This window comes from Panulirus ornatus, chromosome 7 (genome assembly GCF_036320965.1).
Source record: "Panulirus ornatus isolate Po-2019 chromosome 7, ASM3632096v1, whole genome shotgun sequence".
NCBI classification, from domain to species: Eukaryota; Metazoa; Arthropoda; class Malacostraca; order Decapoda; family Palinuridae; genus Panulirus; species Panulirus ornatus.
The window spans coordinates 35,889,661-35,906,071 of record NC_092230.1 but is presented as its reverse complement, the minus strand read 5'-3'; the positions used below and the strand labels follow the sequence as shown (position 1 = coordinate 35,906,071).

Genomic DNA, 16,411 nt, shown 5'->3' with positions numbered 1-16,411 from the left:
GGAGAAAACTGGAGGAAGTAAAGTGTTTTAGATATCTGGGAGTGGATCTGGCAGCGGATGGAACCATGTAAGCAGAAGTGAATCATAGGGTGGGGGAGGGGGCGAAAATTCTGGGAGCCTTGAAGAATGTTTGGAAGTCGAGAACATTATCTCGGAAAGCAAAAATGGGTATGTTTGAAGGAATAGTGGTTCCAACAATGTTGTATGGCTGCGAGGCATGGGCTATGGATAGAGTAGTGCGCAGGAGGGTGGATGTGCTGGAAATGAGATGTTTGAGGACAATATGTGGTGTGAGGTGGTTTGATCGAGCAAGTAATAATTGGGTAAGAGAGATGTGTGGTAATAAAAAGAGTGTGGTTGAGAGAGCAGAAGAGGGTGTTTTGAAATGGTTTGGTCACATGGAGAGAATGAGTGAGGAAAGATTGACAAAGAGGATATCCGTGTCAGAGGTGGAGGGAACGAGGAGAAGTGGGAGACCAAATTGGAGCTGGAAAGATGAAGTGAAAAAGATTTTGAGTGATCGGGGCCTGAACATGCAGGAGGGTGAAAGGCATGCAAGGAATAGAATGAATTGGAATGATGAGGTATACCGGGGTCGATGTGCCGTCAATGGATTGAACCAGGGCACGTGAAGCATCTAGGGCAAACCATGGAAAGTTCTGTGGGGCCTGGATGTGGAAAGGGAGTTGTGGTTTCGGTGCATTATTACATGACAGCTAGAGACTGAGTGTGAACGAATGGGGCCTTTGTTGTCTTTTCCTAGCGCTACCTCGCAAACATGAGGGGGGAGGGGGTTGTCATTCCATGTGTGGTGAGGTGGCGATGGGAATAAATAAAGGCAGACAGTATGAATTATGTACATGTGTATATATGTATATGTCTGTGTGCGTATATATATGTGTACATTGAGATGTATAGGTATGTATATTTGCATGTGTAGACGTGTATGTATATACATGTGTATGTGGTTGGGCCATTCTTTCGTCTGTTTCCTTGCGCTACCTAGCTAACGTGGGAGACAGCGACAAAGCAAAATAAATAAATAAAATAAATAAATCTTAGGGATGGGACCCAAGTCTAAACACATAATCCATTTATGTTTCATATGCAACTTATACACATAGTCTGATGGTAAAGTAAATCTTTAATTATTTTGCACAAAAAAACAAAGTTTACTATTGAACTATCAGAAAGCTAAGGTGTTGCAATGTCAGCCACTCATGTGGACAATCAGTGGTTGTTTGGCATCACCTTCATTCCTGACTGAATCTATATGCTACTGATAAGCAATCATTTTTTACATTTATTCACACAGCAGAGAATATGCAAAAAACACAGTGAAAGTTTGTAATAAACAGACACCAACAAAGTGTTAGAGCCCAGCATGGGTGTTAGAGCCCAGCATGGGCAAGTAAGGTCAGATGTGGAATTTTCCGCTTATAACGACATTTTGCCACTCAAAAAGTTTTAGATTTTGGAGCATTTCAAATTTCCAGATAAGGGATGCTCAACTTGTATAAGAAAAATTAAGATCTTTTTAATGTCTACCAAGTAAAAAATTTCAAGTCCCTCAGAGAAATTTGTTTGTAAATACCTTAGATTTCACCCTCCCCCTGAAAAAAATCACAAATCGTCTATATCACATCTTAATGACGAGAACACCTATAAAAAGTAGCAGTTTCTGCTAAACTGGTGAATACCTTCCTTTGAGTATCTACAAAGAGATTTTGCCAGGACGACAGGCTATAAATATAGTGCTCTTACACTTGTTTGTTAGATGCTGCTCTACTCATCATACGTCATGCCTGTATTTTCTTCCCCAGCTGCAATCATATATTTGGGGCTCATCTGGTAGTTTCATCTATGAGTGTATTATTCTTCTGAAAGTTCCTCTAAATCAATCCATTTGAATTTCTATGTTCTCCTGGTACTGTATTAAATATGCATTTACTTTTTCTTGCAGAGCATTTGTATATTTTTGTTTGGTGCCCTTTAACTCTATTTCTAGGTATTACCTTTGATTTAATAATTCTGCACCTACCTTGCTGAGCTGCTTTATACCTACTATTAGCTCCCAACCATATATTACCAAATATCTTTCTCTGCATCTCTCTAAACAATAAAGTTCAAGCTTTTTCAGTCATTCAAGGTAATTCATATCTTCAAGTCCATTCATTTTACCAGTAAAGTGTTTCTGAATTCTTATTTATTTCCTCTTGCATAACTGGTGAACATACAACACAGCAGCATTCAAATTTAATGTTCTTTTATATGAAACATTTTCATCATTGGTTTTCTTCCTCTTGTTTTGGAAGTTCTTAATATCATATCACTCATTATTTTGCTGGAGAATTATCTCCTCAATGTGCTCCTTAAATTCAGGATTTTCAATTATAATTCCCAAATCTCCAACATTATCTTCACTTTCTATTTCTTTTCCTGTAGGACCTTTGTATGCAAGTACTCAAATGCTGTTAATTTTTCCATGACTTATTAGTTAAAAATTCTTTGTTAAATTCCATAAGATTCTCTTCTGCCTATTATCATATGGTGTCCAAATCACTTACATTTTTTCTTGGACTTCTTATTTTCCATAATATTACTCACTCTTTTCTCATCTGCAAAGCTATTCACTACTCTTATTTTCACTACCTATCTACCTGTCTCTGATACCCATTCCCTCTGGGAACTGCCATCAAAGGAATGGCCACATCAAAATTGTCTCCACTTATCCCTGTTTTTACATGCCTCCCTCGCATGCACCAGTCCACACATTCTTCTACCACTTCTCGCCCTCTAGTATTCTTCCGCTCTATTTCCCGAAGTCACAGATGGTCTTCCTTTCATATCATCATTGTACCACCATACATTCTCGTGTAAACTCCATGGAGTCTTGCATTCTTACTACATGCCCAAACCACCTCAAATAATAATCCTTCACTCCACAATTCATTTCCTTTGCATTCCCTGCCATACCAAGTCACTCATACAACTCTTTATTTCTTTCTTCATTTCATCTAGTCACACCACATGCTCTTCTCAAATAGCTAATTTCCTCAGCCTTGATTCTTGACCTCTGTAACTCATTTCACGTCCCTTAATCCTTTCTTCGCTTCCATACTTTCACTTCTACCCTTCGTTATTCTACTATGGAACTCAGTGATTCTCCTACCCTGTAGTGCTCTCTCCCTTATCTCCTCTTTCATATCACTAAACTTATCCGAGTTTGCACATTTATCTATCTCACATATCACAATTACAAAAGAGTACTGACATTAATACCTTTCCTTGTGGAGCACCCAAAAACACATCTTCAGACATGTCATTTGCATCTTTCATGATCTTCCTGGTTAGATTTTCCTAAATCTATTCTCATATTTTCTCTTTAATATTATGTTTTGCTTCTTTCTTTAGTACACCTGACACCACTTGTCAGTTGCCCGCCAACTTTTGTCAAGGACATACATGCTCTAACAAGGTTCTCGCTGACCCAGTTTCAAACAGGACTTTTTGTGTGCTGCTGAGTGACCTATTTGAATCTAAGTGAAATCCCTTGAATCCTAGTGAAATCCTTTGAATCTTAGTGAAATCCTAGAAGATGGCTCCAGCTTCTCAAGTTGCTTGCCTAAGATGCCATCTGGAGTTTACCAAGGATTTTCTCCTAAAAGAAGGTGAGTACACTTCTTGTTTGTTCTACGATGCATTTGATAGGCTTTTGGTAGGTATCAACAAAAACAGTAAAGCCTTGGAGAAACTAGATATTAGGATGAAAGGTTGGGAAGAGGAAGCTGGGATCTTGGCTACGAAAGCAGTTGCGATATAGGAAACAGACACAGGTATATCACCTACGGTAGATGGAGACCACTGAATAAGGCAACTGTAGATCACATGCAATGACAACTTTTTTTCTTCCTTGATACTGGGTGATCACCATTTTCAATTCCAAATCGAGCATCTTTCTCAGCTTCTTGCCATATCTATCAACATATGATAGGTCTTCCTCCTGCTCATCATCTTCTTTGGGATTTAATACAAAAATAATTCAATCCAGCACGAATATTTATTAGAGTCACTTGAATAATACACTTACTGAATGGTAAATGAGACAGAGAACTGAGAGAGATGCAGTGATATAAACAATGCCGGGATATTGTCTGACAGTCACCATCATACACAATTAATTGTTAGCACTGGCAGAAATACCAACAAGCATGATCTTTATGTATTTTTTCTGGTCATAGGTACGGATGGTCGTAAGTCGTATTGGTCATAAGTAGGGGAGAGCTTGCATAGCCGTTTCTGACAAATATTCTTTTTGTCTATGGTCACTCACCTGCATAATACAAAAATTACAGAGAACTAGGACTCACATAGATAAGTAAATAAAAGACATTGTGGTCTGAAATAACTTTCCCAGAAAGATCTCTGCATCATTCAAATAAGTATCAATGGTATTCTATATTCATGAAAAACAGATGTCATGTCAAACTGACTTATGTTAATGCAAACACTAAAGAACCTAAATGAATTAAAGTAAAAAAATGTGGAGGGATAAACTCGGAATTACAATATGTCTGGTAGCACTAATGGGAATTTCCTCTCATGCACAGGCAAACTTTGATGCTTTCATGAGGTCAGGGGAGCTACCAAAACATATCAAATATTTTTTCTAAAAACATATTGTATGTATCTTAATGGAATGAGCAATCTATAAATTTCCAAAATCACATCATGAGAAAAGAAATTTTGATACCTAAAGAGTATTCCCAGTGTCTTGGAGGAAGACTTGGCGATTTCTGTAATGTGGAGTTTCCAAGAAAAAGTGGATGTTACAGTAATACCAAGTGAAAATACAGAACTGTTAAAGGAGATAGGAAAGTTGTGAGGAGTTTTCAATAAAGAGATAGGTAGAAATAGGGTCTTGCATGCATTAAACTTAACCAAATTTTGTCCAACCAACAGAGATATCTTGTCTAAGTCTGAATTCATTGAGGAATTTGTGTCAAGATGAGATGCAGATCAAGTAAGAGAAGAAGGAGCAGAACTGAAGGACATGGAGGAATGCAGTGGTCACTTGTCAGTGTATGAGTGCATTGGTTATCTGCTAAAGACAAGAAATCATTGATAAAAAGGAGAAAAACCTTGGGGGACAGTATAGGAAGCAGTTCAGAACCTTGAGGGGCACTATTGTTGTGGACAAAGGGGAGGAGGCTGATCAATCAACAATCACCGAGATAAATCAGCCAGATAGAAAGCCACACATGAGGGAGCAAAGTAAGGAAGGGAAGCCAAAAGAGGGGAGTTTAGAGATGAGACCACACTTTTACATCCAGTCAAAAGATTTGAATATGTCAAGGGCATAATCACAGGATTCCCCAAAACCTTTCAGGGATGATGATCAAACATTTGCAAGATACAAAAGACTACCACCAATGAATCTCGTCTTACTGAAGCCATACCAGTAATCAGAGAGAAGACTGTGTGATTCAATCTGTCTATGGATATGGGAGTCGAGAAGGGATTCAAAGACTTTGGAAATGGTAACTGTCAAAGCAACAAGATGATAGTTTAAGGGGTCAGAAAAGTCAACCTTTTTAAGGATGGGATGTACTAACACATGTTTCCAAGAAGAAGGAAAACTTCAGGTTTTTAGATCAGAAACAGGACAGAATGAGCAGGCACAGGTGCAAGTTCTGAGACATACTCTTTCAGCACACAGGAAGGAATGCCATCAGAATCATAATCCTTGCTTGTGTCCAAAGAGCAAAGCACTTTCCTGACAGTCTTAAAAAATATTAAGGGCAGTGGCATAGGATAAAAAAGATGAGCATCAGGGGATGAAGGAATGTTAGTCATTCAAGAGGGAAACACAGGTATAGTACCATGAGAAAAGAAAACTGAAGGAAAGGTAGAAAGACAGTTGCTAGTGATGCCTTTAGCTAAAGACCAGAAAGACCTACCAGTGGATGACAGAGATTACTGCACTTTCCTTGTAAAAAGAAATGCTTTGGCTCATGGAAAAAGTACTTGCAGTGGTTACAGGTAATCATAAGTGCTGAATGGGAGTCAGAGGATGGAGAGTGTTTCCAAGCCCAATAAACCTGATTCTTTGCCTGAATGGTCTCAGAACAGGAACAGTTGAACCATGGACTGGCAGAAGAGGTTGTCCATTCTTAAATATATCTATGGTTCTTTCCACTACTATGACCTATACACTATTCCATATCTGAACAAACTTGTTGAAGAAAAAGTACATCACCTCAGTTGTAGTAAAACATTAACCCACAAGTTTGTGTCCATCTATAAAAAGGGAAAACGATAAATCTCGACTTAAGAGGCTTGTTAGATCAAGATCACCTAACCTTTGATCATTCTGAATACTTGTAAAAATAATTCACCTCTTAACTTTCTCTTATCAGTGCTAAAATAAATCTAAGTTGTCTAGCCAGTTTCCATAGGAAGTGCTTCCCAGTCCAGCAATCATTTTGACAGCTCACCAAAATGTTCTATTTATGACTTTTTCGAGCAGTGTGACCAAAAGTTAACACAATATTCAAGATAGGGATGCACCTGTGAATTGCAAAGTATGGGGACTATTTTCTTAGACTTAAATTCTTCATCAAGACATGAAGTGTATACTGCTGGAAATAGCAAAAGAAACACTAAAGAATTCTATAGTTTTGTTAGAAGCAAAAGTCATCATACAGTCATTTGGTTCACTACTTATGGAAAATGAAAACTCAGTTCAAGAAAATGCCACATCCACATTCCAAATTCATCAAGAGTTGGAGGGTGTAAAAAATCATATGGTCTGTGTTTATACATGAACCATACCAAAAAAAGATTAAAAATATTTGTTCAAAATATATCCACTACAAAGACCTGAGATGGGCAATGAAACCTTTAGTGTTGCTTGCAATTATTAATGGCAAAATACATAGCAAAATTGAGAAATATGAAGGATTAGTGAATAAGTTTTATATACCCATTCATAACACACCGAAGAAGAAAACCCATGAAAGTCTATCCTTTAGAACACTGCACCTTTACCTAAACAGTTCAGTAAGGACATCTGTCGCCAGGCAATCAAGCAATGTACCACAACATGCAATGTACACAACATACTGATCAAATGCACCTTTACCTAAACAGTTCAGTACGGACATCTGTCACCAGGCAATCAAGCAATGTACCACAACATGCAATGTACACAACATACTGATCAAAACTGACCATCAGGAAAAAGATCTACCACTGGGATGGTTGGCGGGTCAGTCTGTTGTAATAATGCTGTTGTTTTTGCGTTTGCTACTGCTTCTCCTCCACCTCCTCCTCCCTTCTTCTTCTTCTTCTTCTTTTTCTTTTTACTGGCACCATCTCCTCCCTCAGCACCACCCTAGAGATTATAAAGGACACAAATGAGTCTAACTGTTCCAATGAACTCTTTAATACATGACATTATCAAACATATCGGGAAAGACTTCCATCATAATTTGTATGCTGAAGGATTTATCGTATTATCAGACTCGTGACAAGAATTTGATTTAAAGAGCAATGAGCACATGCTGTCTTCAAAAGGAATTCTGCTGGCAAAAAAACCTTGTTTTACCCCTACTTTTCTATCTTTTTTTCTTTCATTACCTCATTTTCTTCAGCCTTCAAGTTAGTTTTGGCGAGCTTGTCCGATACACCATCAACAGCAACATCATCATCTCCATCAGGGACATTGATTGAACTGACACCACCAGCTGAAATAAGTAGGAAGTGGACAGTGTTGAACACAGAAATAAACAATTCATATTTAACTTTACACCTTTAGTCTAAAACTGTAGCTCCTAATATATGAAACCCCCTTTTCTCTTCAAGATAGTATCCTGTGAGCATGGGAAATGGCGAATAGTATGAAAAAAAAAAAAATATATATATATATACATATATACATATATATATATATATATATATATATATATATATATATACCTCGCAAACGCGGGAGACAGCGACAAAGTATAAAAAAAAAAAATATATATATATATATATATATATATATATATATATATATATATATATATATATATATATTATATTTTATTATACTTTGTCGCTGTCTCCCGCGTTTGCAAGGTAGCGCAAGGAAACAGACGAAAGAAATGGCCCAACCCCCCCCCATACACATGTATATACATACGTCCACACACGCAAATATACATACCTACACAGCTTTCCATGGTTTACCCCAGACGCTTCACATGCCTTGATTCAATCCACTGACAGCACGTCAACCCCGGTATACCACATCGCTCCAATTCACTCTATTCCTTGCCCTCCTTTCACCCTCCTGCATGTTCAGGCCCCGATCACACAAAATCTTTTTCACTCCATCTTTCCACCTCCAATTTGGTCTCCCTCTTCTCCTTGTTCCCTCCACCTCCGACACATATATCCTCTTGCTCAATCTTTCCTCACTCATCCTCTCCATGTGCCCAAACCACTTCAAAACACCCTCTTCTGCTCTCTCAACCACGCTCTTTTTATTTCCACACATCTCTCTTACCCTTACGTTACTCACTCGATCAAACCACCTCACACCACACATTGTCCTCAAACATCTCATTTCCAGCACATCCATCCTCCTGCGCACAACTCTATCCATAGCCCACGCCTCGCAACCATACAACATTGTTGGAACCACTATTCCTTCATACATACCCATTTTTGCTTTCCGAGATAATGTTCTCGACTTCCACACATTCTTCAAGGCCCCCAGAATTTTCGCCCCCTCCCCCACCCTATGATCCACTTCCGCTTCCATGGTTCCATCCGCTGCCAGATCCACTCCCAGACATCTAAAACACTTCACTTCCTCCAGTTTTTCTCCATTCAAACTCACCTCCCAATTGACTTGACCCTCAACCCTACTGTACCTAATAACCTTGCTCTTATATATATATATATATATATATATATATATATATATATATATATATATATATATAGGGGAGAAAGAATACTTCCCACGTATTCCCTGCGTGTCGTAGAAGGCGACTAAAAGGGAAGGGAGCGGGGGGCTGGAAATCCTCCCCTCTCGTTTTTTTTTTTTTTTTTTTCCAAAAGAAGGAACAGAGAAGGGGGCCAGGTGAGGATATTCCCTCAAAGGCCCAGTCCTCTGTTCTTAGCGCTACCTCGCTAATGCGGGAAATGGCGAATAGTATGAAAAAAAAAAAAAAAAAATATATATATATATATATATATATATATATATATATATATATATATATATATATATATATACACATATATTTTTATTTATTTATTTATTATACTTTGTCGCTGTCTCCCGCGTTTGCGAGGTAGCGCAAGGAAACAGACGAAAGAAATGGCCCAACCCCCCCCCATACTCATGTATATACATACGTCCACACACGCAAATATACATACCTACACAGCTTTCCATGGTTTACCCCAGACGCTTCACATGCCCTGCTTCAATCCACTGACAGCACGTCAACCCCGGTATACCACATCGCTCCAATTCACTCTATTCCTTGCCCTCCTTTCACCCTCCTGCATGTTCAGGCCCCGATCACACAAAATCTTTTTCACTCCATCTTTCCACCTCCAATTTGGTCTCCCTCTTCTCCTTGTTCCCTCCACCTCCGACACATATATCCTCTTGCTCAATCTTTCCTCACTCATCCTCTCCATGTGCCCAAACCACTTCAAAACACCCTCTTCTGCTCTCTCAACCACGCTCTTTTTATTTCCACACATCTCTCTTACCCTTACGTTACTCACTCGATCAAACCACCTCACACCACACATTGTCCTCAAACATCTCATTTCCAGCACATCCATCCTCCTGCGCACAACTCTATCCATAGCCCACGCCTCGCAACCATACAACATTGTTGGAGCCACTATTCCTTCAAACATACCCATTTTTGCTTTCCGAGATAATGTTCTCGACTTCCACACATTCTTCAAGGCCCCCAGGATTTTCGCCCCCTCCCCCACCCTATGATCCACTTCCGCTTCCATGGTTCCATCCGCTGCCAGATCCACTCCCAGATATCTAAAACACTTCACTTCCTCCAGTTTTTCTCCATTCAAACTCACCTCCCAATTGACTTGACCCTCAACCCTACTGTACCTAATAACCTTGCTCCTATTCACATTTACTCTTAACTTTCTTCTTCCACACACTTTTCCAAACTCAGTCACCAGCTTCTGCAGTTTCTCACATGAATCAGCCACCAGCGCTGTATCATAAGCGAACAACAACTGACTCACTTCCCAAGCTCTCTCATCCCCAACAGACTTCATACTTGCCCCTCTTTCCAAAACTCTTGCATTTACCTCCCTAACAACCCCATCCATAAACAAATTAAACAACCATGGAGACATCACACACCCCTGCCGCAAACCTACATTCACTGAGAACCAATCACTTTCCTCTCTTCCTACACGTACACATGCCTTACATCCTCGATAAAAACTTTTCACTGCTTCTAACAACTTTCCTCCCACACCATATATTCTTGTATATATATACATATATATATATATATACATATATATATATATATATATATACATATATATATATACATATATATACACACACATATATTTTTTTTTTTTCTTGCTTTGTCGCTGTCTCCCGCGTTTGCGAGGTAGCGCAAGGAAACAGACGAAAGAAATGGCCAAACCCACCCCCATACACATGTATATACATACGTCCACACACGCAAATATACATACCTACACAGCTTTCCATGGTTTACCCCAGACGCTTCACATGCCCTGATTCAACCCACTGACAGCACGTCAACCCCGGTATACCACATTGATCCAATTCACTCAATTCCTTGCCCTCCTTTCACCCTCCTGCATGTTCAGGCCCCGATCACACAACATCTTTTTCACTCCATCTTTCCACCTCCAATTTGGTCTCCCACTTCTCCTCGTTCCCTCCACCTCCGACACATATATCCTCTTGCTCAATCTTTCCTCACTCATTCTCTCCATGTGCCCAAACCATTTCAAAACACCCTCTTCTGCTTTCTCAACCACGCTCTTTTTATTACCACACATCTCTCTTACCCTTATGTTACTTACTCGATCAAACCACCTCACACCACATATTGTCCTCAAACATCTCAAATTCCAGCACATCCATCCTCCTGCGCACAACTCTATCCATAGCCCACGCCTCGCAACCATACAACATTGTTGGAACCACTATTCCTTCAGACATACCCATTTTTGCTTTCCGAGATACTGTTCTCGACTTCCACACATTCTTCAAGGCTCCCAGAATTTTCGCCCCCTCCCCCACCCTATGATCCACTTCCGCTTCCATGGTTCCATCCGCTGCCAGATCCACTCCCAGATATCTAAAACACTTTACTTCCTCCAGTTTTTCTCCATTCAAACTTACCTCCCAATTGACTTGACCCTCAACCCTACTGTACCTAATAACCTTGCTCTTATTCACATTTACTCTTAACTTATATATATATATATATATTTCCCTGGGGATAGGGGAGAAAGAATACTTCCCACGTATTCCCTTCATGTCGTAGAAGGTGACTAAAAGGGGAGGGAACGGGGGGCTGGAAATCCTCCCCTATTGTTTTTTTTTTAATTTTCCAAAAGAAGGAACAGAGAAGGGGGCCAGGTGAGGATGTTCCCTCAGAGGCCCAGTCCTCTGTTCTTAACGCTACCTTGCTGATGCGGGAAATGGCGAATAGTTTGGAAAAAAAAAAAATATTTTATTATACTTCGACGCTATCTCCTGCATTAGCGAGGTAGTGCAAGGAAACAGATGAAAGAATGGCCCAACCCACCTACATACACATGTATATACATAAACACCCACACACGCACATATACATTCCTATACATTTCAACGTATACATACATATACATACACAGACATATACATATATACACATGTACATACTCATTCTTGCTGCCTTCATCCATTCCTGTTGCTACCCTGCCACACAGGAAATAGCATCCCCCCTTCAGCAAGGTAGCACCAGGAAGACAAAAAACGCCACATTCAGTCACATCAGTCTCTAGCTGTCATGTGTAATGCACCGAAACCAAAGCTCCCTGTGCACATACACACCCCACAGACCTTTCCATGGTTTACCCCAGACACTTCACATGCCCTGGTTCAGTCCACTGACAGCACGTCGATCCCGGTATACTACATTGTTCCAATTCACTCTATTCCTTGTAAGCCTTTCATCCTCCTGTATCTTCAGGCCCCGATCACTCAAAATCTTTTTCACTCCATCCTTCCACCTCTGATAAGTCAGGTAGCGGCAAGAATAAATGAAGAAAGGCTGCATATGCACACTTCTACCCTCGACCTGTCACGAGCAATGCATCAGAACCACAGCCCCCTATCCACAACCAGGTTCCACAGACCTTTCCATGGTTTACCCAGGAAGCTTCACATGCCCTGACTCTGTCCTTTGACATGTCAACCATTGTATGCCACATCATTCCAGTGAACTATATCTCATTCATGCCTTTCACCCTTCTGCATGTTTAAGCTCAGATCACTCAAATATTTTTCATACCATCCTTCCATTTCCAATTTGGTCTTCTGCTCCTCCTTGACCCCTTCCTCTCTGTCATTCTAATTACCACACCTTTCTCTTACCCTTTTATCACTTACTCAAACAAAACCATTTCACACCACATAATGTCCTTAAACACATCAACCCTTCTCCATATCCATGAAATATTGTTGGAATTACTACACCTTCAAAACATATCAATTTTCACCCTCCCAGATGATAACCTGTCTTTCCATAAATTCTTCAGCGCTCCAAGAACCTTTGCCCCCTTACCCACCCTGTCATACTTCCACTTCCATGTACCACTTTTTTAATGAAGTCTACATCAAGGCCAGCTCTTAAATGAAATTTAGAGAGGTTGATGAGAGGGAAAAAAGATTAAAGATAGAGCCAAGAGTAGATCAAATAATCAATAAATTAAGTTCAATTATGGAGAGATTGGAACAATTGTGCTCGTGGGTCAAACATCAAACCCATGAAAATTTTCTTGTCATCATGCTTATGATAATAGCAAAGGCCTGGAATATCTCTGATGACTTATTAAAAGATGGGGCAGTGAAAACATTGCAAGGAAGTCCTAGTTGGTTCATGAATTTCATTACATGCCACAATCACCACAATATCAAGATGACCAGTGAAGATGCCTCTACTTATGTCATTGCAGCTGAAAACTGCAAGTATGCTCATTAAGAGGTGGAATTACAGAACCATCAAATGAGGAAAGAAAGTTGTGAGTAGTTTCAAAAGTTTGGTAGAAGCTGGGTCTTGAAAACATTCAACTTAACAAAATTTTGTGTTCCCCACACTATCCTGTTCAAGTCTGAATTTACTCAGGGTTTAGTGTCGAGATGAGATACAGATGGAGTGAGAGAGAGAAGAAGTAGAAATGAAGGATGTATAAGAATGTACTGCTGAGTCATCAGCATTTGGGTGCAGGAGAGGATATCACTGATAAAAAAGGAGAAAAAGCCTAGGGGGCAGGACACAGTGGCTGATGGAGAAAGTAGGGAAGGCTGATCCATCAATGACCTGATAGACTGACTGGCCAGAGAGGAAGCTATTTATGAAGGAGCAAAGTGAGGGAGGGAAGCCAAGAAAGTTTAGAAATAAGACCCTAATCCACACCCTATCAAAAGCTTTGAATGTGTTAAAAGTGAACTACATAGGATTCCCAAATCTTTCTGGGATGATGACCAGCAAACATTAATAACAGAGAAAAGAATATCATCTGTGAAATATTGCCTTCAGGAAACCATAATGATGACTGGTGAGATGTCTACGAGTTCGAAGATGCCAAAGAATATGGAAGCTAAGGAGGGATTCAAAGACTTTCCTACTGGTAGATGTCAAAACATGAGGATAATAAAGCAAAAATGGGTATGTTTGAAGGAATAGTGGTTCCAACAATGTTGTATGGTTGCGAGGCGTGGGCTATGGATAGAGTTGTGCGCAGGAGGATGGATGTGCTAGAAATGAGATGTTTGAGGACAATGTGTGGTGTGAGGTGGTTTGATCGAGTAAGTAACGTAAGGGTAAGAGAGATGTGTGGAAATAAAAAGAGCGTGGTTGAGAGAGCAGAAGAGGGTGTTTTGAAATGGTTCGGGCACATGGAGAGAATGAGTGAGGAAAGATTGACCAAGAGAATATATGTGTCGGAGGTGGAGGGAACGAGGAGAAGAGGGAGACCAAATTGGAGGTGGAAAAGTGAAAAAGATTTTGTGTGATCGGGGCCTGAACATGCAGGAGGGTGAAAGGAGGGCAAGGAATAGAGTGAATTGGAGCGATGTGGTATACCGGGGTTGACGTGCTGTCAGTGGATTGAATCAAGGCATGTGAAGCGTCTGGGGTAAACCATGGAAAGCTGTGTAGGTATGTATATTTGCGTGTGTGGACATATGTATATACATGTGTATGGAGGTGGGTTGGGCCATTTCTTTCGTCTGTTTCCTTGCGCTACCTCGCAAACGCGGGAGAAAAAAAAAAAATTCAAAAGGTAAAAAATGGTCACCTTCTTAGGGATGGGATGTACCACCAAATGCTTCCAAGAAGGAAATGTTCTGGTTTTCCAACAGAAATGTGATAGACAAGCAAGCACACTCTTTCAGTAAATAGGACGGATGCCATCAGGACCATACACCTTGCTGTGTTCAGAGAAAGAAGCGCTTTTCTGACATTCCAAAAAGAGATTACACAGAGAGGTATTGGATTAACAAGAGGAGCATCTGGGGGTGAAGGAATGTTATAGTCATCCAAAGTGAAACAAGAGTATCGGGAACCAAAGAGAGTTATTTTGTCAACAGGATAGACAGATATAGTATCACCACAAAGGAAAAGCACAGGAAAGGTAATGCAACAGTTGTTAGCAATGCCCTTATCCATAGTTCAAAAAGACCTATCAGTGGCTGACAGGGAGATTATAAACTTCCTTTAAAGGAACGCTTTGCCTCATGGATAATGTTCTTGCCATGATTTCGGACAATAATAAATGCTAAACAGGAGTCACGGGAAGGAGTTTTTCCAAGCCCTATATGCCTGATCCCTAACCTAAACGGCCTCAGAAGAGGAACAGTTGAACCATGGATTGGCTGAAGAGTTCGTCTTGGCGAAAGAGGGGATAAATGCTTCCTTTCCCGCAACAATAACCTCTGCTATACGTTTAGTGGAGACAGAAGCACCACATAAGACATTTATCCAAGGAATGAGAAAATATCTTGTATATTGATCAAGTCAGTTTTATTGAATTGCACAGTTTTGTAACAATAAAAATTCCCTAATAGGCGAACCCACAATACATCTGAAGCAATAAAATGGGCAGCCTAACCTCATATTTTATTCATTAATATCTGACATTCCTTATTTGTTATATAACTATACATTTTCCCTCTACATTATTGATCTAACAACTTATCCAACATCAATAGACCGTTTTCTTGACATTTATCTGAGATATCAAATAAAGCGATTAGGCAAGGGTTATAAAAATAGGAATGGGGTAAAAATAAGCAAATTAAACAAATATCAACAGCAAAAAACCTCATTTAACCTCCTCTAGTTTTGAAGATAAACGTAACATAACCATAAAGCTAACATAAAAGATGACCATAAAACTACCGTTTCTAGCTCTTGCAACAACCAAAACTTTACAATTCTACTTGAACAGTTCCCTTTACCAGCTCGTCAGCCATGTATACTACATAACCTACCAGCCTTCTTCTTCTTCTTCTTCTTTTTCTTTTTCTTTGCTTCTTCTGGAGCGGTCCCATCAACTAAATCGTCCACATTCTTTGCATCCTCCTCTTCACAACGATGTTTTTCTTCGGGCTTAACACCAACATTATTCACTACTGCAGCCGACATGTTGCCTTAATGGCGCCGCTCTCACAGCAACGAACATGTCCAGCCATAATTGCGACGAGCGAACGTACCAGTAACCCAGCCAGCATTACAGTTAGCGCACTTAACCACAATCTTCAAAGTTGGTACACAAACATACCAATATCTTTCCAGCCAATATTCCTGCGAGCGCATACATTAGCACCTTCCCAGTAACATCAACAATCGAGATAGTACACTCACCAATTTCTGGTTTGTGCACACACCAGTGACACCTAATAACTCTGCCCATGCATAAATCAGCAGCCTCCCATTTTTCGCTGACGGATGCAGCAGCAATTTTCCCAGCCCACACACACACGCGATGCACACACTCAAGGATAATACCTTTCTAGCTAACTTTCCCGCTGACGCACAAACCAACACCAGGGATGGCGCACATACTAGCACTTTTTCAGTCAACACTCCCGCTAGTTCACGCA

General features: G+C 40.1%; 1 protein-coding gene across 1 annotated transcript in view; it reads right to left on the bottom strand.

The window, feature by feature from the left end:
- Positions 1-16,007, bottom strand: part of und (methionyl aminopeptidase und) — a 54,457-nt gene extending 38,450 nt beyond the window's left edge. The window contains exons 1-3 of the mRNA XM_071663489.1: positions 15,800-16,007; positions 7,642-7,748; positions 7,234-7,396 (exon numbers count right to left, since the gene is read on the bottom strand). Of these exons, the coding sequence (XP_071519590.1) occupies positions 7,234-7,396; positions 7,642-7,748; positions 15,800-15,953 (424 nt within the window). The 5' untranslated portion in view covers positions 15,954-16,007. The remainder of the gene's footprint in view (positions 1-7,233; positions 7,397-7,641; positions 7,749-15,799) is intronic.
- Between the last annotated feature and the right edge of the window lie 404 nt (positions 16,008-16,411).